Source organism: Centropristis striata, chromosome 13, assembly GCF_030273125.1.
Source record: "Centropristis striata isolate RG_2023a ecotype Rhode Island chromosome 13, C.striata_1.0, whole genome shotgun sequence".
Taxonomy (NCBI): Eukaryota; Metazoa; Chordata; class Actinopteri; order Perciformes; family Serranidae; genus Centropristis; species Centropristis striata.
In genome coordinates this window covers 5,257,159-5,281,434 of record NC_081529.1, presented here as the reverse complement: position 1 = coordinate 5,281,434, position 24,276 = coordinate 5,257,159, and the positions used below count along the sequence as shown (strand labels likewise).

The following is a 24,276-nucleotide window of genomic DNA, read 5'->3' as shown; positions in this document are numbered from 1 at the left end:
TCTTCCATTGGAAGCTTTAAATATTTTATATTTTGCTTTTGTGTCAACACACAGACAGTCATCATTAGTGTCCAAAAGCAAAAATCCAACATTCATGACTTCTCACAGCAATTGTCCATCTGTGTAAATAATCAGATGTGGGACATGTCATTAACTGTGTATGGACATTAGATAACACACTTTTAAAGGTCATAGTAGATGGCATGGGTCACTCTACAACAGCCATCGCATTCATGTAAAATCAATTCATTTTGGACCAAAACACAAATTGGAGGGAAGTCTTTTTTCAGCCAAAAGTAATTTTACATTACGAAAGTCTGATGTTTTCAGTTCTGACAAATGTGACTGTGCACAAAATGAATTAAACTATTATTTCTTCCATTGGAACCTTTAAATATTCTATATTTTGCTTTTGTGTCAACACACAGACAGTCATCATTAGTGTCCAAAAGCAAAAATCCAACATTCATGACTTCTCACAGCAATTGTCCATCTGTGTAAATAATTATTGCTCCCAACTCTTCTCTATGAGGGAATGGGGCACCTTTCAAGGCCCCAATCCCACGTCCTGCTGCATTTTCCCTGCTGGAGTGTCCTTGAGCTAGATGCTGATCCTCCATCTCCACGGACGCTGTTCTGCTACTGACCCTGAGCTCCGATCTCCCAGTGAACGGGGAGGGAGGTGACTGAACAATAATCGATAAACTGTCACTTTACACCCATGTCAATTGCTTTTGATTAAATCCACAACGAGTCCACAGCCCAACTGCAGTCCTCAGTGTGGCAGCCATTTCTACCAGCTCCTGCTACGTTAAGCTGTAGAATAATTCCTAGTGGTTCTCCTATTCATTCTCTGTGGTGTGTTTTTTCTCCACCTCACTGCAATGAGGGAGGAAGCTACTGGTGGCTCCACACTGACCCCTGTGGAGAGAAATGAGTACTACGCCTCATACTGCCTCTTATTGCATGTCAACTATTACCACAAAGAACATTTTAACACAAGTGGCTGAAAACAGGAATGTAAGGCAAAATAAATGTATTTTCTGCGCAATTTTTACTTTAAATGCAAGTGTGCACATGATGAAATTATAATCCTTGCTGGCTGGACAATAATGTTAATGCTCGAGGATTAATTCGACTAAACTATATAAAATACGAACATTAGCTGCCAATTTTCCTCGACAGTTTCTGCCATTGAGCTCTATTTTATTTTTTTCTTGTGAGGTTTAGTCTTTACTGCTGTCCTAGCAGTCTTGGTGTGTCTGCCCTCTTATTATTTCCCACAGTAAATCCCAGCTAATGATCAGTCTACAGGCGTGGGAACCAGGGGGAGAGAGAGGGAGAGAGAGGTGAAACTAAGCGAAAGACCAGGAAGAGAAATCACTTTTACGTGCAGAAATGGGCACATCCAATCAACTGTATGTATTGTCTCTTTTCAGGACATTTAAAAAGTTATTATAACTGTTATAGTGGTAGTTAGAGGACTCAGGGAGACTGTGTTTATATTCTGGACAGATTCTGTATATTGATCATAAATGCTGTGCACTCCCAAAGAGAAATCAATCAATCATTTCTTTTTTTTTCTTTCTTTCAAAGCAGAACTGAAATCCATTTTTTTTTAACAGGATGAAATCCTTTTTATCTTCTTAGTTCTTGCAATCAAGGTCAGTTGCATTTTGTTACTGTAGTTACTTTTCAGAGCTCAAGTAGCACGGGCAAAAAAGACATCAACTAAAGTTTTGGCAGATTCAAGTGTTATCCATCTATGTATTTCCTGTGTAAACATTTATTATCTCTGAGTCATCCAGTACTTGGAAATGAATGGTGGCACAGCTGAAGTTGGAGCAGATGTATGTAGACTGCGGCACCCATTCATAGTAAAATGTAGTCAGATGTGGGACATGTCATTAACTGTGTATGGACATTAGATAACACACTTTTAAAGGTCATAGTAGACGGCGTGGGTCACTCTACAACAGCCATCGCATTCATGTAAAATCAATTCATTTGGGACCAAAGCACAAATTGGAGGGAAGTCTTTTTTCAGCCAAAAGTAATTTTACATTACGAAAGTCTGATGTTTTCGGTTTCAGGCACAGCTGTAATACAGATGACAGGTGCAGGGTAAAGTTAATGTGAACCTCTGCTGCCACCTGCAGGTATGACAAGGCACTACAAGTAAACTAGAGAGCCGGTGGTGACCATTTCTAGACAGCTTATAAGGTATAAAAAATATGAGATAGATCAGAAAAATAAAAGCAAAATTTTACTGGTAGAAAAATATACTTATATATTGAATATTCTAATATTTTGGCCAGGGGACTGGTGATATGCTGTGCATTTCTTGGAAAGTTTGAGTGCTTGGGTGGATTACTGAATAGCCCTACATGTACCAACCAGGACGAGCCTGAAAATAAGGACAAAGAAACACAAAGTGACTACAAAGAGACACAAAAAGACTACAAAGGGACCAAACCTACTATAAAGAAGCAACTTGGTGCATCAACCCAGCAGAGATTTGCGTCTGCATCCAGTGGTGGAAAGTATATTTACTCAAGTACTGTACTTAAGAACAGTTTTGAGGTACTTGTACTTTAACTTCCGTATTTCCATTTTATGTAACTTTATACTTCTACTCCACTACATTTAGAGGCAAATATTGTACTTTTAACTCCACTACATTTAGCTGACAGCTTTAGTTACTTTCAGGTCGAGATTTAACATCAAAAACATGATAGTGAAGTGATTAAAGTGACATTTGTTTAAATTAAACCTCATAACAGTATGTTAAGAATATAATCCTTTTATGCTTACACAATGCACCAATAATAATAATGATCCAACAATATATTTAGAATATATAAAACAATCTCAGTGGGTCCATTCTGCATAACACATACTTTTACTTGTTATACTTTATGTACATTTTGTTGCTGATACTTTTGTACTTTTACTTCAGTAAGTTTTGAATGCAGGACTTTTACTTGTAGTGGAGTCATTTTACAGTGTAGTATTAGTACTTTTACTTAAGTAAGGCACCTGAATACTTCTCCCACCACTGTCTGCATCACAAGAGAGCTACCTGCTTGAAGGTGTGTCTTTAACTGACTAGTGGTCAAAACAGCGGCTGTAAAAAATTGGATGAACATATTTAAATTCTTAGAAATTCTTTAAAATAAAAGCCCCCTTATTGTCTGTGGCTCTCCACCTCAAGTCTCACTGTGGCTGTTTCTGCTTGTATCCTCCCCCTGCAGTACTAGCTGATTCTATGATAAACACATTTCATTTCCTATAAACTCTTGACAGTAAAAGTCCCCTGTTATTTTGTTATTTAAAAGACTTGTATTATGAAGGTGCAAAATGAGGAAATGTTGGGTTTTTCGTCAGAAGTCACTAACCCCTGTACAGCTGAAAGCCAACATGAAACAGTAAAATAAGGCAGATATCTGAAAGTACAAACAGGGACACAGGAGAAACTAAACTTCAAACCACAGAGATTCAGTTAGAAGCTACAAAATTACTGAGAGAGGAAAAACATTGTTCTCTCTGGTGCTCAGACATGAGTTTCACATCACATGTTTGTGAGGGAAGTCATCAAAGGTTGGCCGTTGCATTTAGGCCCAACTGCATCCATGGTTCACCTTGTTCATGAAAGCTAAGCATGCTAACACAAACCAGCACTGCAATGTTTGACTGGGCAGAGCCAACAGTGCCATTGGAAAAGCCTATAAAGAGACCCAAAACTATAGAGACTCAAGCTGACTACAAAGAAACATGAAACAACAACAGAAAGACAATGAAAAAACTATAAAGTCTGTGTGTCTTGCTCCTGTAGGAGAGTTTGCATGTCTTTGCCCAGAACTTTCATTAGTGACTGTGAACCAACAACCAACCACTGTCATTAAGGAAGAAATCCAACTTGTATACACTACCGGTCAAAAGTTTTAGAACACCCCAATTTTTTTTACATTTTTTTACTGAAATTCAAGCAGTTCAAGTCAAATGAACAGCTTGAAAGGGTACGAAGGTAAGTGGTGAACTGCCAGAGGTAAATAAAAAAAGGTAAGGTTAACAAAAACTGAAAAATAATGTACATTTCAGAATTATACAAGTAGGCCTTTTTCAGAGAACAAGAAATGGGTTAACAACTTAACTCTATGGAGTCTTGGGCTATTTTGTCCATTTTTGAATTCTTTTCATGTCTTTGTAAGTAATTTTGTGTCTTTTTTAAGTCTTTTGGTGTCTTTTTTTGGTAATTTTGTGTCTTTTTTTAGTCCTTTAGTTCAACATAAAATGTGATTTTGAATCTTTTCTTATTTTCAAAACACTATCATGCTCAATAAAGAATTTTAAATGTTGCAAATGTGCATTAATTTCAGAGTACACTGAGACATTAAACTGCATCATTTTCAATTAAATTCTGGAAAAGTTGGTGTGTTCTAAAACAACAATAACATTCTAACTATGTTATACAATTCACTTTGGCTTACATTTATAACCCACAGATGACCACCACATTTGCCTGACAGCAAAAGTCAACAGGGCCTACTCTGGGGGTTGTGAAAGGCATTCTGGGAAATGAGGAACATTCTGCCTCAGACAACATAATCCCCCCCAAAAAAAGAAAAACTGATGTAATGACAGTGTTTGTCTCTTGCTGGTTGAACACACACTGTATTAACAGCTCAATCTTCTTGGTCTTACAACCATGCAAATAATCATAATTTACAGGAAAATATATGTTATGCTTCATTCAGTAATTGTTTTATTTCTACAGTCAGGTTGACAAGTTATGTTTATGAACACTTTAGTCAGCCCAAAGTAGCAAATTCAGTATTTGTGCTCACTTTTAGCTCCCATGATGTATATTGTATTGATATACACTACCGGTCAAAAGTTTTAGAACACCCCTATTTTTCCAGTTTTTTATTGAAATTCAAGCAGTTCAAGTCAAATGAACAGCTTGAAAGGGTACGAAGGTAAGTGGTGAACTGCCAGAGGTAAATAAAAAAAGGTAAGCTTAACCAAAACTGAAAAATAATGTACATTTCAGAATTATACAAGAAGGCCTTTTTCAGGGAACAAGAAATGGGTTAACAACTTAACTCTATGGAGTCTTGGGCTATTTTGTCCATTTTTTAATTATTTTCATGTCTTTTTTTGTCATTTTGTGTCTTTTTTTTGTCATTTTGTGTCTTTTGGTGTCTTTTTTTGTCATTTTGTGTCTTTTGGTGTCTTTTTTTGTCATTTTGTGTCTTTTTTTAGTCCTTTAGTCCAACATAAAATGTGATTTTGAATCTTTTTTTTTACTTTCAAAACACTATCATGCTCAATAAAGAATTTTAAACATTGCAAATGTGCATTCATTTCAGGGTACACTGAGACATTAAACTGCATAATTTTCAATTAAATTCTGGAAAAGTTGGTGTGTTCTAAAACTTTTGACCGGTAGTGTATATATTGACTCAATACACTTACTTGTGTATGTTTGAGAAATAGAAAATATTTCTGCATCAGTTCACTGTGATGAGACTGGTAATGGACACATAATAAACAAATGGTTTGTAAGTCTAATCTCATGTTGAACTTGTGTTGCTTCCGTCCTTCACCTCTGCAGGTTGACCAGGAGAGGGAGACAGACGACTGGTGTTCTCCAACATGAATACACAGTAGTGTCTGGGCAAATGTCTCTGTAGCTGATGACTGTGTGAGTGTGTTTCTGAGATATACTTACTGGTAACAGTGAGTACATTAGTCTTGACCTCGGCGGTGATCTGGAGCCGACCTCTCCTCTCAGTGTGGTCTGTCCCACACAGGCTGGGCACGTTGGCCACACACCGCTTATGGATGTTCATCATACAGTCTGGAAAACACACACACACACATGCATTCGTAATGTTATTTAACCCTAAGCTGTTTCAGGGCGTTTTTTTTTTCTTTTTCTTCACATTTTACTCACTGTGGCCTTATATTTCACTGTAATATATATAAGTCCTGCAGCTCTAAGGAATCAGCACAATAATGGCTAGAAGTATGAACAACTCAAAAAATATCATTTGTGACACAGTTATAATACCATGTATCAGAAAAAAAACCCACAAGCTGAATTTCTCTGACAAATTATTCTCAGAGAATTGGAATAAAATGGAATTTATATCATTAAGTGTCATGAATATTGCTACATGTTATATATATCTGAAGTATCTGTATTTTCCCCTGCCTGCTCTTTGATACCAGCCTGCAGTTCTGTCAGGTTTTCACCGAATATTTGTCACATGACCATTCGTCTCAGTGAAATTAAAAATGGCCTCCCAGTAGGGTTGTCAAAAGTATAGATACTAAAAAAGTATCGATACTAAAACGTTGTATCCGGATACGATACTCATTTTCAAAAGTATCGATAAGTTTACATAAATGTTGGTGACTGAAAAGTGTTATTTTCTCTCTTGACGTCGCAGAATGAAGCAGAGAAAAGTCGACCTGCAACCAAGCAGCAACACACAAAAATATTGTTCTAATTGTTATTGTTTATTGTACTCATTTATTTTTTGCACTACCTCAGACCTGAAGCTTGTTATCATAGTTGCAGTTTCTTTTTGCACAACTGTTTTTTATTATAAAAATTTAACCTGTGGTTCTGTTAATTTTTACATGTTGCATTTTTCTTGTTAATAAAAATGTTTTGTTAGATTTTGGGGTCTTTATTTTTATCCTTGTGGTATCGAAAATGGTATTGAATATTGAATATTTTCCTGAGTATCGCTATCAAGTTGAAAATTTTAGTGTCGTGACAACCCTACTTCCCAGTTGTGCTGAGGTGTGCAGAATTTAATGTTTTTAATCTGGTTTTCCAAACATTTATTTTTGGCAACGTTTTAAATGAGGCATGTAGAACAAAGTGATTTTGATAGAAATATCACAATTTAATGCTTTTTTTTGTTACTTTTTCTAACTGCAACATATGATCTGTTCTGATCCGTTCTTACAGTTTCTTTCTACAATAAACTGTGTATTTATCTTTTAAAGAAAACATACTAAAAACTAAAATCTATACGACTTTAAATGCATATTTTTGCAAGGATGTATTAATAAAAACAATAACAAAACACTTTTTGTAAATCAAACTGAGTGAGCTGTATGGAATATAAAATGATACAGTAGGTGTGTGCTGATGATCAACCTAAGAGAGTTGGGTATGAGGGGATGAGTGTGTTGTGGAGTACGTACGGTCACATCTCATGCCCTGGTGTAAGAGGCCGTAGAGCAGAGAGCCACAGTGGTCGCAGAAGGTTGGGCTGGAGTAGGTGTGGATCTTAAACTTATGCTTTGCCCTCGGGTCCTGGAGGAAAGGAGAGAAAGTAATTAAGTAAGAAAGAAAGTGATCAATAAAATCTATATTCATTCACATTTCTTGTCTTCTACTTCCTCATTTGATGGAAGGCTGCATCATTCAGACTAAAGCAGAGAGCATTTCGTCAACATTTGTAGATGTGCTGTACACACATGTTGTCCGTTTGCCATCTGTGCATCTATTTATTAAAAAATGGTGAATGAATGTCTGCCAGACATGACTATTAGATTCCATCCTTCATAATCCCATGGGTTTTATTCATACAAGTCTTTTATCACAATACATACTTCCATAGCTCTTTTATTCACCACCTTCCACTTTTGTGCACATTCTGTATACAGACAATGTTGCATTTATAATTCAACCCTACGCCTTCACTTGTGTGGGCATCTTCATTGTAATCCGACCAAGATATGCTTCATCACAATTTCTTTGTTCACATCAGTTTAGAAAGGCTACAATGGCAGCTACGGTACACGTGTGATCTTTGAGTGTGCAACAGAGCTCAATATGGAGTTAGCCTTCCATGAAGTTTGTTAAAGCCCCAATGAGTTTTAACAGAGAAACGGAAGGTCACAAGAGTTCACATCAGTCTAAACGCAACACATACAAGCACGCATACACACATTTACAGATGTCTGGCTCACTTCAGGGGAAGCACATAGACTTTAATTCATTCTCTAGACACTAGACACTAATTATCTTTAGCTGGTCTGAAGTAGTCTAAAATGTCCCAAAAGTTGCCTATGTCAGGAATAAACACACACACACACACACACACACACACACACACAGAATTATAACTGCTACTTTAGTTAAACAAAGTTGCATTTTGTCCCCTTAAGGAAAGCGAGTCCCCACAATTCAACTGTGTAAACAGATTTATGTCCCCACAATGTCAGTTATACAAACCCACACACACAAAGTAATGTGGACTAGTTTATTGTTCTTTAAGTGTTCAAGGTCACAAGTTAAGGCCTCTTTACCTGCTAACTGTACATGTTCTTCAACAACAACATACAGAAAGACTCAAAACTGAAACTGCCATTAGATTGTTATATTTTTTCATTGTCATTATAATGTGAACTATGCTCTTTTGACAAAAGGACATTCAGGTAACAATATCTCTTTTATGAACTTTCATAACTAAGGCGAAACTAGGGCAGAAACAGGCTATTTCTGTCAGATGTGTGTGTGTGTATGAAAGAGAAAGTGAGTGACACCTGCAACCATGGCTCAGTGGGCAGTTGACACACACACACACACACACACACACAACATTCTTGTACTTCTATCTTTGTGAGGACCCTCATTGTAATAGTGAATTCCCTTGCAAGGTCATAATAGTTTTGGATTTTTCATTAGTTTTAGGTTTAATTTTGTTGTGAATTTTTGTTTTCAAATTCAATTAGTTTTAATGAGTTTTTATAGTGAGTTTGCTAGTTTTAGTTTAATATTTTTTTTTAAATGCTTTAGTTTTAGTTTTTGGTAATGTGGTATTTGTTCGGTGGGAGATTAAAAGAGGTCACAGTAAATTTTGCCTTTATTTTGTTGACAAAGACGAAAATGAAGGACATTTTCACTATAATTTTAGTTAGTTTTGTAACCACACAATACAGTTTCAGTTAGTTATCATCATCATGTAACCTTTAACCCTTAAAACAAAGTCTGAAATCTCAAAAAAAAAAAAAAAAAAAAAGCCTTTAAAGAAGTGAGGACCGGCCGAAATGTCCTCACTTTGCAAAAATGTCCTCACTCTGTTGGTTAAAAATGTGTTCTGGTCCCCACTATGTAGGAAGTACAAGAACACACACACACACACACACACACACACACACACACACACACACACGTAACTGATGGCCACTGAGGGATTGCTTATTCGCACAATCGCAGCAACATGAACCCACGGACGATGAGTACATCCAATCCACAACTTGAGAGGGATCCAGGTTGTGTGGTGGAGCGGGGATGCTTCAATGTAGGAGTTGAGTTAAATGATTTCTGCCAAGGGAATCCATCAAAGTTACCAAACATGTAGCTACAGTGATTAATAAGAATTTAAAAAATGACGCTATGGTGCTTTGACGGCACCAAATACATAAGTGCTTACTGCCAAAGAAAACAATATTTTAGTTGGTAACAACTACGAGTGTGTGGAGACAAAAGTGAAGCCAATGCAAAAATGCATTCTTTCTAATGGCCAGCAGGAGGAGACTTGATTTTATAGAAGACTACAAGAAAAATGACCCTACTTCTTACTTTATTTACAACCTTGGAAAATATTTTTGAGTTTATGGTTTATTGAGATACTTTTGAGTTTATGGTCTCAATCACTTGTTTCAAGTTTTCTTCTGCAGCATGATGTTAATTTTGTAAAAGATGGTCTTATTTACAGTGAAATAGACCATAAAGCGGGCTCTGATTTGGGTTGTGGCTACCTTGTAAATGACAAGTAGCTACCATGATGACCTGTCAATCAGGGGAGGCATTTCCATGGCAATGCATACATTAAAATAGTTAACACTGTGGTATCGGTTCACTGTTCAATTGTAGCATTTTAGTGGTCTAAAAATGTCTTATTCAGGGTTTGGTTGTACTACATGACTCTGAGGGGTTAGCTGTATATTCTTTTCCTGTTTCAAGGCTGTATTTTGGTAGTCAAAATTAGCATTCCATTTCATATCACAGTTAATGTGAATTAAAGATGCACCTTGCTAACCAACCTAGCGTTAGCTGATAATACAACTCACTCCTCCCCAGCTCCACCCTCTCCTCAAAATATCAACATGGTCTCACAGGAATCCGTGAAATAGCCACGGATTTACTTAACTGGAAATCCGTGGAATAGCCACGGAATCACTCAAATTTCTGTGAAACTGACACGGATTTTCACTACAATGCAAGTTAATATCCCGTGGCTATTCCAACATACAAAGTGATTATGTACATTCACTGAGTGAATATTTAGAAAATAAAACATATAATTCTTGCAAGAAATGTGATCAAAATCCATTTTTATGCAGAAACTAAGTCAAAATATTGATTTTTTTTCACTAAAAATGAGAGAACTGTCCGCCATGTTTTTTGTTCTGACCGCCGGGACCTTGAAAGTCACATGACTTGGAACAAACCAATAAGAAAAAATATTAACTTGCATTGTAGCGAAATCCATGTCAGTTTCACGGAAATTTGAGTGATTCCGTGGCTATTCCACGGATTTTGAGTTAAGCGAATCCTTGGCTATTTCACGGATTCCTGTGAGACCATGTTTCAAAATATGGTCTAGTTTGGCTCGAAATCACCAAGATGGCTTTGGTCAAAAAGGCCAAACTCGAGAGCGCAAACCAATGGTGGCTACTTCATGGTGGGAATTTCTTTTATACAGTAATTATGTATAAATAGATTTCTTTGACATGTATGTTCATGTCTTTTTGACTCATCATGCGCTATTAAAAATTATTTCATCCTCTCCTGCACACCTGTCCTGGAAAATAATGTTTAATTTTGGCTGCCACTGCCTGAATTATACCCAGCTTCCCCAAGGTGTCTTCAGGAGTGTGTGTGCTTATTAAGTCTGAACGATTGCTGCCTGTGATCGCCTGTGTGCAGGTGTGTGTGTTTCTTTGCAAAACTGTGTGTGTGTGTGTTTGCATTGGTGCGTGTGCATCTGTGTGTGCTTGTTTCAAGGACAGGACCACCTCCTGCTTGTTTTTGTTTCTCGGAAAAAAACAAGAGAACATTGTGCTGCTGAAGCTCCAGCGATGAGCAACAGCAGACAGGGAGTGATATGAGGGTTGACGAGAGAGGCTGCCAGCTCCTTTACAAACACAAATGATTAAATACATCCACCTTGAAAATTCAAGGTTTGATCTGAGAGCAAAAAAAAAAAAAGCAGGAAGAGAAGAAAGGAAACAGTGCATAGGGACAAAGAGGCAGCCTTGTCCTCTTTTATAAATCGGAGCATGTGATCATTTGTTGACGACTGATCAGTCCGATCAGAAGATGGAGAGAGAGAGAGAGTACATGGTGTGATGCCAACCCATCTGTCAATCCATTTTACTGTACTGTACAACTGTTACAAAACGGGAATGCCTTGAATCAGGCTTGTGTTAAGAAGTGGGCAAATGTCTCCTCTCACTTTCCAACCTTTTTAATTGGTAGTTTGAGTTTGAGATGTCTACCTGTGAACCTCTTGTCAGAAGGTTCTGCCAATTATTTTTGTGGCCCTAAGAAGTAAAAAATATCCAGGAAGCAGTGGTGGAATGTAACCAAGTACATTTACTTAAGTACAATTTTGAGCTACGTGTACTTTACTTGAGTATTTACATTTTATGTAGCATTATACGAACCTGGTCTCACAGAAATCCGTGGAATAGCCACGGAATCGCTCAAATTTCCGTGAAACTGACACGGATTTCGCTACAATGCAAGTTAAAGACAGTTAATAAGTTTTCCTATTGGTTTGTTCCAAGTCACGTGACTTTCAAGGTTCCGATGGTCAGAACAAAAAACATGGCGGACAGTTTTCTCATTTTTAGTGAAAAAATTTATATTTTGACTTTGTTTCTGCATAAAAATGGATTTTGATCACATTTCTAGCGAGAAATATATGTTTTATTTTCTAAATATTCACTCAGTGAATGTACATCACTTTGTGGTGAAGATCTCGCCAGAAAAATATGACTTGCATTGTAGCGAAATCCGTGTCAGTTTCACGGAAATTTGAGCGATTCTGTGGCTATTCCACGGATTTTGAGTTAAGCGAAATCCGTGGCTATTTCACGGATTTCTGTGAGACCATGTAGCTATATACCTGATCAATTTGAGTTAGTTTCTAAATAACTAGTACTTTTTACTTTTGGTACTGATACTTTTGTACTTTTACTTCAGTAAGTTTTGAATGCAGTTCTTGTAGTGGAGTAATTTCACAGTGTGGTATTAGTACTTTTACATCAGTAAATGATCTGAATACCTTTTCCACCCCTGCCAGTAAGTTACAAATTCTTCCGCTTACCAAGTCATTTCTGTCTAATTATATCCTAAAAATCCCAAATTCTCAAAACAAGTGAACCAGTTTGCAGGTAGCAATGGAGCCAGAACAGTGGCAGGAAGTGTTGGCATTGAAAAAGGAAACATTGGCACTGAAAAAAGTTCTACTGAAAAATAAAACACAGCCATTAAAATGGTTTTAGTTTAATAGCTTTTGCATTCTGATGTGTTTTTAATGATGTTTTTTCTTCTTTTTTTTTCCACATTCCCTCACCATTTTGCATTTAAGGGGAGAGGTTAGAGAAGAGGGAGCAAGAAGAGCATGATTTGAATATAGTATGCATAATTTGCATACTAAGGAAAGAACACAGAGCCCAGTCTGAAGCCTGGCTTCACAGAACAGCCAGGATGTTATGTGTGTTTCTCTTGGCCGTTGTATCTTCTCGTAGCTGGTTAAAGTTTTATTCTTCAGTGGAACTTTTTGAATATCTAGTGTTTCTTTATTCAATGCCAAATTTTATTTCAATGCCAAAACTTATCACCATTCTTGCTTCATAGATAACAGGGAGAACTTCAAAAAGCTTCATCTTATTTCAGGAATGTTCTAGAAATAAGAGCCTGTCTCTTAGAATAAGAAATAATAGGGCAGATTGCTGCTGTATAATGAAAAAAAGAACAAGTACATTTTAAAAAGAACTTTAAACAATTGATATACAGTTAAATCAAGTTGAAACATCCTCTCTTTACTGCAGATTCTTTCACTTATGTGTAAAGCACAGACTTCAAGGTTACAAGCAAAATACGTCGATAAGAAAGAGATATATTTCAGTGTACATCTGACCCTTCTGATTAATCTTGGGACCCTATGACCCTCTACTCTCTACACCTGTTGTAAATTGCATGTTTTAGATGAGTACTTACATACTAAAAGGGGGAGATTTCACTTAACCATACCAACAGCGATGGTATTACACTTTTAGGAGGAATGGTCTTCATTTCAGATAGGCTACTCTTTATTTTTTACATTGAACATGTGATTATCTATATTCTATAGATGGATATAGTCAGATTGCAAGAGAAATACAGTAAGAATTTCATGCATTCACAAGCACTTTATCTAAAATCCAAGCACTTTTTAAACCTTGAAAATACATTTAAATTCAAGCATTTTCAAGGATTTCAAGCACCCGTACGAACCCTGTCTCTTTCACTCCAGTTAAGAAAAAATGTTGTGGGTTCAAGTCTCCTAATAACTGCTCTCACAAGGAACTTATTTGTTCAGATGCTATCCCCAATAACCAATGGACTATCCTGCCCTTAACCCAGGGTTTGCGCTAGCCTGGGTATACCCAGACTGCCTTGCGCTCAAATTTCATTTCGAACCTCCAGGCAGTCTGGAAACCAGAGAGGTTTCTTAGCCCTGTTTTAGGGATCCAATCACAGAACGGGGAGGGACGGCAAGATTTACAAGTTTTGTAGTTTTCTTACGGATCCAACATGGCTGCAGAAGACGCGAAGCTCTCTTTAGCTGTAGACGGCGTTTTAAATGGTTTAGAGCGAAAGTTGATTTTAAAAGAAGAACAACATTTGACTTTACACTCCTGTTTCACCACGAAAAAGGATGTTTTAGCCTTGCTTCCGATAGGATTTGGGAAAAGTCTAATCTACTAATCTACCAACTAGCCCCGCTAATAGCCCCGCAACTAGCGCCGCTAATAGCCCCGCTACCGTAACGCCGGTGATCTCGCTACGAGCCGGGGGACAGCGGAGCTGCCGAGAGACCCGCAGCAGCTTGATTATTGCCCATAAAATCAGTGGATGTGTGTGGCTGAATGACATGAGGGGGAATAAAGCGTGAAAATAAATAATCTTGCAGAAAGCGAGAACTGGAGAAGCAAAACAGCAAACAACACTCTCTCACAGACACACACACAACAAACATCCATTTCTGTTGCTCTACATACGTCATCTGATATAACTGATCTGATTGGCTAAGAGCTACCTACAGACGCTTTTGATAGACATTCTAAGCGTCCAATAAACGGCTCCGGAGGATCATAAACCACACCTCCTCTACGGAGAAATGAACAGCTGGTTTCCAGACTAATCTCATTTGTGATTAGTCTGGCGTTAGCCACGCTAGGTTTTCACTATATTCATTTAGTCGCGGCTAAATTATGCTCGCTGCTACTTCAGAATAGTGGATTGTTTTTTTTTTTTTATTCTGTAGCAGTGACCACAGCAGTCTTCCTGACTCTCGCCACGAGAAGAGCGATTGGAGTTGTCATAACAACCGCAATCGTTAAGGTAAGAACGCGTTAGACTCGCCTTCAAAACAAAAGCAAATTCATGTTGCTTTCAAAATAATAGCACATGGATGTGTCGACCACATACTTAACAAGAAGACTGTCAAAGTATGACGCCCTAAATAAAACAGAGAAGAACCCTTATTCTCCTTCACAATAATTCATTCAAATGTGAAATCATTAAGATGGAATAGTGGCATTAGAATGTGAGAGAGGCACCAAATTTAGGCATTTCTGGCAAAATTTCCACCAGGGGACCATGCCCCCGGACCCCTCAACTTTGTTCAGGTCCCGCCATTGTAGTCTCAGAAAATACTGTGGGAAACACTGTTTCCAAAGTTTGTTTTGCAGTCGAGTGTCATTTCTTAAACTTTTTTAAATTGCTGATTGATATTAACACACTATCCAGGTGACAAATAACCCTGCTGCTGAAAAAAACCCTAGAGGAAACACTGCTTAACCTTAGGTTTAGGTTTAGGTTGATTTTATTTGCACAGTTAGAATTACATAAAATGACAAAGATAACATATAGTGTAAAGTGCAGGGGGAGGCAGAAAACCCAGATGGGCTTATTTAAAGCATCCACCTAAAATGTCATAGTTATTAGAAAGTAATAAACTGATAATAGAAAAAAACAAATGTATAACATCAACAAGTTATAATGACAATAACAAAATCAATTAAAAACAAAAATGAACATGTTATAAAAGTGTATTTGTGTGAATTAGAATTTTAAAGCAGCAGTTAAATGAGCTTTTAGACATCTTTTGAAACATTTTAGGGAGATGGAGTCCTTTGCCAGATGGGGAAAGGTATTCCATAAATTAGTCCCCCTAAATTGAACAATAAATTGACCTCTGCATGTCAGAAATCTTGGAAGATCTAAAGATTGACGCGTTGAATAAGAGTGAATCTGAGAATTCAATTTAAAATAAGTCTTAAAGTGCTTTGGAAAGTCTTCATGATCTGAATATACCTTAAAAATAAAAACACATATTTGAGAAATATTGATGTCATGAACAGTGAGTATTTGGAGTTTCTGAAAGAGGGGTAGAGATGAGGCATGTGGCTCAGAACCTCTAGAGGTCAATGCCTAATGATCACAAAATGTCGTGGTAATCCATCCAAAAGTTGTTAAACTTCAATCTGGACTGACCCCCATAGAAGCTAGGATGTCTAAAAACTGTCACAGTGTAAAGCCTGATTTCCACCGGGCGCGTTACTGCAGCGTCACGTCAGCGTCGCGTATGACGTTGCAAATAGGTAACACTCTAATCAATGAGAGCATTTCCACCGGGCGCGTAGCGTAACGTTACTGCAGCGTCGCGTCAGCGTCTCTACGCGAGCATTAGGTAGGACTTCTGTTTTGCCAAATCGCGTGAATCTCAACAGAGCAGATCGCACCAGACAGGAAGTCCGACTCAGAATCAGCGTAAAACACTTCCGCCCCTTTCAAAATAAAACACAATACGCAGTTCATGCAGCCTAAAACTACTTCACATCAACATTATGTTATGACCGGGGCTCCAGATCAGCAATCAATCAATCAATCAATCAATCAATCAAAGGGTCTCAGAGGATCGGCGACACGGACGACAAGTGACTGATTGTTGAAGTGGAACATCATACAATCATTTTTGACATAAGATATTGTTTTTATAAGGATAGATGGTCAGATCAACATATCTTTCACCTCAGAGAAGCAAAGTAAGTTGGTTTTTGTTGTTGTTGTTTATTTTATACACACAGTTTATCCATAGACTGTATAAATAGAGTTTAAAGTTTATCACGGGATCTTGCGGTCTCCCGTATGGTCAGGATTATCGCGTGATCTCGTTATCTCGCGTGTATACGGCCGGCTCGCTAAGTTGACGTGCTGCTGCTGTAACGCGCCCGGTGGAAATCCCCAGTTACACAGAATAAACTTTACTCGTCAATAAAAAAATATCCTTTTAATATGAATCTGTTCTTTCACAGAGAACGATCAATAAAGATAAAGACGAGGCCGGGGACACATGATTATAATTGACTGTGACTCTGTATGATGCATCAGCAGAGAAGCATCACTGTTGTTATTGTTTCTTTCTTTTTTAATTAAAAACAATAGACTTTGTAGTGTTTTTTTCATTATTTCACACTACGGCTTGTGTACACTTGACATTTCCTTTTTCCTGCCTGCATGTTGCCAACTTTTCCAACAGTTTCCAACACAAAGACCCCACTAATTAAAAGCAGATGGTACAACCAAACGGCTTGGACAAATGAGAGTATTGCATGGCATATGTTGTGTTACTGGGTGTCCAAAACTGAAAGCCCGCTCATAACATCAGCACACGATGCCAGAGCAGCCATTAGTCAGTGCTTACACACACACACACACACACACACACACACGCACACACAAGCTTACTGTTTTGACTGTTTTCTCTCACTCCTTTCTTTTGTTTTGCTTTAAGACGCTGCTGTCCATTATTTTCGCTGCCAAAAAACATCAGTCAACTCCCCACACGCAAACACACACCCTGTCATGTAGTTCTTGATGCTGTGTGACAGACAGGCAGGTTCACAGTAGACAACACAGAGAGTCCTGGCTCGCAGTCACTGACATAAAAACTCCTTCGTTTTTTTCCCTTATTGATTTTGTCTTCAGTCCACTCACTCTTCTGGAGTTAGTGCTTCCTGACATCTGACGTCTCTACAGTGGCAACCATCAACTACTGAACACTGCGATCTTATCAGGAACCTGAAGTGTTTCTCAAATATCTGATAGTGTTTGCGGGTTTAATTCAAACTGGACTTTAGATTTAATATAAAAAATTTGCTGAATTCTTTCTTGTCCCAAACTAGCCAGTTTATAGCAAGGGATGACAAGATGGCGCCAATGTGTGCGGCATGCCGTCTGTTGCTCCCACTTTTGTCTGTGATTTTAGTGTTTTTAAGCTTTAACACCTCTCAGATCGAGTCTCTGCTGTTATATGATCGTCAGTATTCACTGGCTTTTAACTCAACATGAGCCTTTGTTCTGTTTTTATTTGTTTTTATTTGTTTTTTGTGCTGTTTTAAAATTAAGATTAATTTTAAAATGAAGACTAATTTTAAAATTGAGATTCATTTTAAAACCCACTTTTATTTATTGGTTTTTACCCAGCATGAGACTCGCTTTGTTTTAGTTGTTTTTGCTTGTTTTGTTTTTATTGTTGGTCTGTCCTGCCATGTACAGCACTTTGTATCAGCTAACGCTGTCTTAAAGGGCTCTATGAATAAAGTTGATTTGATTTGAATTTCTGGTCATGTTTTTATAAATTGTTTAGCAAAGTCCTTATTACAAAATTAGAACCCTGCCCACTGATATCCATCTTTGGGGTATCTCCCGTTCCAACTAGTCTCACTAAGGAAAACTCTGATATTATTGCTTTTGCCTCGCTCAGAGCCAGCAGACGTATTCTATTTATTTCATTGGAAAAGCCCAAATGCTCCTCCTGCCTCTTAATGCATGAGTGATTTAATGTCTTTTCTGTCTTTGGAAAAAGTTAAATATTTCTTGAGAGGCTCAGCAGCCAATTTTTATAAAAGATGGCAACCTCTCATCACATATGTGAGTACCCTCATCTCTCTGGACCCCAACTGAGGCAATTTGATGCAATTTTCATTTATTTTATCAAGGTTTTTTAATGAGCACACTCTGCATCCTGTGTTTATTTATGCATTGCTATTGTTAGTATAATTGTTAATGTTTCTGTTTCTCTGCTCTCTTGCCTCCCTTTATATTATGATAATACTATGTATTGTATCTATTTCTCTTTTTGTTTTGGGGGTTGTCTTTTTTGTGGTTCTTCATTCTAATGTACCTTTTAAAATACAAAAATGTGGAAAACAGCTGTGGAATAACTTATGACTTGTGTTGATGCTTATGAATGCTGATTTTCAATTTAAAAAAAATTGTGCTGAATTCTTCAACAATAATAAAAAAAAGATAAATTGTGCAGGAAATTTTCTAGTAAATCTGACAACCAAATGCAACATTTTTGAAAAAGACCAGCGGACCAAGTGTAACACATTGGATTAAACAAACGCTTACCTTTACCTTTAGAAGGAGTAACAAAACAAAGGAAGGGAAAAGGAAAACAAGGAAAACTTTTAAATCAAGACTGAAGACTTTTCTGTTTGCCACTGCCTTTCAGTAATACTGCACTGTAACTTCTATTCTTTTGATATTTGATATCATTTTTAAATATTTTGTCAGCTCGTTTTCAGTCTTAAAATGTTGTAATTGAATGTCAGTTTGTCTCTTTCTAACTCTTTTAATGTTTTGCGTAAAGCAGTTTTAATTGCCCTGTTGTTGTAAGGTGCTATACAAATAAACTTGCCTTGCCTAAGTATGTTGGACAAAATTTTGGGGACCATTTTTAGTCTTCATGAGGTATGGATTTATTAGCTGGTGAAGAATATTTCAATACACACACACATATATATATATATATATATATATATATATTTATATGCATGAATAAATATGGCTTTATGTCTGAGAAGATGTTCTTTTTGACTTTTGTTTTTTAGGTGCCTTATCGTGTGTTTTGGCTGACGAGGCACTCACTTGTTTGTTGTTAATGTATCCCGTATATAGTATATAATTTAAGTATAAGAAAAATCCTAATATACTGTTGAAAAAAAAAACAGAAAAAACTGACGACCAATTACTTGTCACAACTTCTGAGTTATGAGGTTTGCATTTTTCTTTTTCTTTTTATCCTACATGATAGTTAACTGAATATCTTTGGGTTTTAGGCTGTTTCCCCCCCTGTTTTTTGACATTTAATAGACAAACCAACTAATCATGTCATGAAGAACATCATCAGCAGCAGATTAATCCCTAACTTAGCCAACACTGAGCACTCTGTGGTGAATGCTGATCGGGCGACACTGAACCTCGGTGTGACACTGAATGAACAGCTGTCCTTAGCTGCACTGCAAAAAAGCCAACTTATATTTTTGGGCCTAAAACAGTGATTTAAATTGGTAAAACTTGGAAACATAAACTATTGATATTTAGGGCAATAGTGTAAGTTAGCACAACAAAGCAAGCCAGTTGTCTGCTCAAAAATAAGTTGGTGAGTTGTTGTAACTTATATCTTTAAGTTGGGGTTCAAAACAAGGGGCAATAGTTCTGATAACTCTTATTTCTTTGTTGTGAAATGTGGGAAAACCAACTTTCCGAGTTGCCACTGCACTTGAAGTCTGATTGTAGCTGTGCTGCTTCCAGCTGCACACATGTAAACAACCCTTATCATGTTTCAAATTACAGTAGAGTTGACAAAAATCAGAATTCAGAGATGAGCAAACTCAAAAGCAAATCTTAAAATATTTAGTTTAATTGTCCAACTTAAAATTTTATCGAAGTTTGTTGCCTTGAAATTTTGAGTTCACCCCACTTTTCTTTTTTTGCAGTGTGCTAACGTTGCTGAGACGACCTAATTCATGCCCGATTGCTCCTCAACCAGAAGGCGGTGCAGGTTTTGGTCCAGACTCTTGGCATCTAGACTAATGCAACTTCCTTCTGGCTGGTCTGCCTGCATGCACCACCTGACCTCTGCAGCTCCTCCAGACTGCAGCAGCCTGGCTGCTCTTCAACCTGCCAATGTTCTCCCACACTACAGCGCTCCTCTGCACCTTGCACTGGCTCCTAGTCCATGCACTACGCTCTGCTACTGCCAAATAGCTAGCTACTCCAGCTACTGCTAAAATGCCCCTGTTTGCTATCATGACTTCACAACAGTGGAACAAGCTCCCTGCTAGGGTTGGGTCCTGGTACGACCAAATAACATCGGTACCTAATTTCGGTACCTAAGAGTGCATCTGGTTGAGAGAATAATTGTTTTTTCACAGAACATTAGCTTAATGATTGGGAAAAGCAGACATAGAGAGGCAGGGAAGTTACCAATTAATCAGCGAATCAATGAATCAGTGAATCAATACAGAGCACTAAGTGTGGTTAAATACAGATAATGCTCGATGCAATATATACTTAACGGCCACTACATTAGGTACACCTGTGCACCTGCTTGTGAACACAAATATCAGCCAATCACATGACAGCATTTAGTCAGTTAGACATGGTAAAGATGAGCTGCTGAAGTTCAAACTGAGCATCAGAATGAGGAAGAAAGGTGATTTAAGTGGCTTTGAACGTGGCATGGTTGTTGGTCTGACTATTTCAGAAACTACTGATCCACTGGGATTTCACACAACCATCTTTAGGGTTTACAGAGAAAAAGAGAAAATATCCAGTGAGCCTTGTTGCCTTGTTGATGCCAGAGGTCAGAGGAGACTGGCCAGACTGGTTCAACAGTAACTCAAATAACCACTCGTTACAACCAAGTATGCAGAAAAGCATCTCTGAACGCAAAACACGTCCAACCTTGAGATGAGCTACAGCAGCAGAAGACCACACCGCCACTTTATTAGGTACACCTTGCTAGCTTATAGAGTGGCTGGTGAGTGTACTGTAATACAATATAACGGTGAGCTGAAATCGGTCACATGTACAGCATGTATACGTGAGACAAGCGGCAGCCTTCTGAGGAAGCACATTATGCCCAGGTGATGGACTGACAGTCAGATGGAAGGAGTAAAGTACTCAAAAATGTTACTGTTAGTCACCGGTACCGAATTCCAAATGTAAACAGTACCCAACCCTGACATCAGGACAATAGAAACCAAGGACATCTTCTGTCCTGGACTGAAAACTCACCTGCAGAGACTGCATCTTAGCCCATGAGAAGAAGAAAAAACCTCTCTATCTCGTACTTAAAGCAGTTTGTTTATTCGATTAATTTTATGTACTTGCACGGTTTAAATGCACTTATTGTAAGTCTGTCTGGATAAAAGCGTCAGCTAATTAAATGTAATGTTAATCTTTTGGAACTAAGGATTTGAGTGTCCCAGTGTTTATTTAAATCACATCATACTGTGTAATGATACATAATGCACTTCAGCAGACTAAATATTGGATGCAAAAATAAACTGGTAACACGCCTCATATTGCACAGTGTAAAGTTAATCAAAGTGCGGCTTTGTCAAAAAGCCCAAAAGAAGACATGAAAATAGTTGGAGTGCGAAAACAGGCTCTTCTTTCAAATCACGTCTTTCCACCCACTCTGAAGAAGAACAAAGTAAAGTGTAATACAACAGAGGCTGCAGTCGCTGTTTTTACTGTCCTGATCAATAAAACAAACGCAGTGCCATTGTGTTTATCCCCCACAGGCTTGTTATTCTTCCTTAGGGGATGTTTAAGTGTTTCTGTGTGAGAGACTTCTGAAATGATTTCTTGTTGATTGGGGGTAGATATGTGAAAGCAATCACTTTAAGAAAAAGAGGCTTAATGGCATCACAAGAGCAGTGAAGAATGAATGATACAAACCGAGGGAGGGAGGGAGGAAGGGAGGGAGGGAGGGAGTTAAGGGTGGTGGTTTCATCTTCACACCCTGAATGTAACTCCTCTCCTCACTCCCTTCATCCATATGCTGACTGCATCTCTCCATCACTTTGTCAGCCCTCCTCCTCTCTCAAGGGTTACGCTGCGGTATAACCATCTGGTCACACATACTGTTAAATATATCATCGTATCTGAATATGCAAGTTTAACTACTAAGTAATTATGTCCTCTGAGATATGGGGAAATATAACAGAGTGACACAAAGAGACACACCTGTAGATGATCACTCCAAACTTTGTTCTGAGCAAATGCTGCATTGTATTATCAGTAAAAGACTTTTAAAGCAAAATTTCCAGGCTTTGATTGTGGAAATACCTCAATGATTTATAATTGTCAACACTGAACGTATATCACTTTAACAACATTTTTACATTGAATGAGGCACTTTGTGAAAATTATTTCTTTATCTGTTCTGCAATTGGATAAGAGAAACGCCATTGGAACTTAAAGGCATATTATGCAGGAATGCTAACTTTCTGAAAACACAACATTCGAGCTTGGCCTCTCCTACACAGCTCAACAAAAGTTAAAAGAAATTCACCCCAGATTCACTCTTGTTTTTCTTGCCTTTCGCCTCGATTTATTTGCATTTTTTTGGTGTCATGTTTTCTGTTTTTTCAGCTTTGTACCCAAAGCGTAATGCCCAGAAATATCACGAACACAGTCAAATAATGAACGGAAAGAGAAAATACAGGCATAGGGCAGGGTCTCTGCAGATTCTGACACTGCTGGTGGGTCATACGTGAGAATTGAGAGGGATTATTTTTTTATAACTCAATTATTTATTCAAGAAAATCCTGCATACTATACCTCACATTTACATTTAGTCATTTAGCAGACGCTTTTATCCAAAGCAGCTACCAGGGAAAAAAAGGGAACAATCAAGGTATAGTGTGATAAGAGCTGTTAGTGCAGCAATAAGTGCTAGTGACAATTCTTTAAGGAGCAGAATTATCGTGTGGTGCTAGAAGAGAAGATGCTCGGTAGAGAGTAACAGTTGTTAAACTTGTTTAACAGTTTAAAACAATTAAGAGATAGCAGCAAAATGTTCTCATCTTTGAGATCACAGGAACTGGAATAAAATCTTTCAATTAGTGGCACAGGCACTTGTGGTTGTGTTCCATAATACTAATAAAAAAGAATACCTCTAGACTGTAACATGTGTGAAAGGACCTGTGGTGTGCAATGAAAAAAGTACACTCAGCGCATGATATTTGACACTAAATATTTTGTGAATATGTCAGGATTCCCAATTGGACATTAGTGTTGTCTCCCCCTACCTGTCAAGTATGACAGGTCTGAACTTTGTATTTGTTGATGCTGCCATGTGTTTTGCTTGGGGCCTCGCCCATGTCCTTGTTTGGTACTTCCTGACTTTGTTCTTTCCCACCATTTTCTCTGTTTACCTGTCTCTCATTTGTGCCAATCAGTTTGAGTATTTAAACCCTGTCTTTTCAGTTGAGTTTGTCACAGTGTGTACTGTATGTTGCCTGAATTCCACATAAGTGAGACTAGTACTTAGTTTAAGTTTATATTGGAGAGATTTAAGAAAGTTTTTGTTCGGTGTTGAATTCTGCCTGTCATGTCTGGACTATGTGCCTGTTAAAGAAGCCTGCCTGTACATGGACTCTGTTTTTGCCTTCTGGACTGTCCTGTTTTTTTAATAAACCAAATCACTGCAAGTTATTTGGATCTGCTCTTGATTCCCTATCTGAGCCCTGACAGAATATTTCCAATGTGTCTGCAACAGTGGACCAGTGGTTCCCACTGTCCCTGGGTTTGAACCTGAAACCTGACAGGGCTCTTTCAGTGTGGACTCTGTGTGGGTTTCTTCAGAGTGCTTAGGTTTCCCCTCACGGTACATTCAGCTTAGGAGAAATGTACACTATGAAATGCCCACAGCTGTGGATGTAAGTCTGTTTGTGACTGATACAGTAACCTGCCTCTCACATGCTGACATGAACTCTGCGGGGGTGATTACCATCCCCCTTCAGAAGAAACTGAACATCAATGTCTGAGAATAACAACATGCGTTATATATGTATTTATACATTACTTCTCCTTACAGATTGTTATTCAGAGACAAGATGTACTGGCTGATTTGCATGTGCATTAAGTTTAAATAGAGAGGC

General features: G+C 37.9%; 1 protein-coding gene across 2 annotated transcripts in view; it reads right to left on the bottom strand.

Annotated features, from left to right (window-relative positions):
• The window catches only part of LOC131983177 (protein kinase C beta type), a 145,489-nt gene that overhangs the window by 69,355 nt on the left and 51,858 nt on the right, over positions 1 to 24,276 (bottom strand). For both annotated transcript variants that reach the window (XM_059347847.1, XM_059347846.1), the window contains exons 4-5: positions 7,228 to 7,339; positions 5,735 to 5,863 (exon numbers count right to left, since the gene is read on the bottom strand). In XM_059347847.1, the coding sequence (XP_059203830.1) occupies positions 5,735 to 5,863; positions 7,228 to 7,339 (241 nt within the window). The remainder of the gene's footprint in view (positions 1 to 5,734; positions 5,864 to 7,227; positions 7,340 to 24,276) is intronic.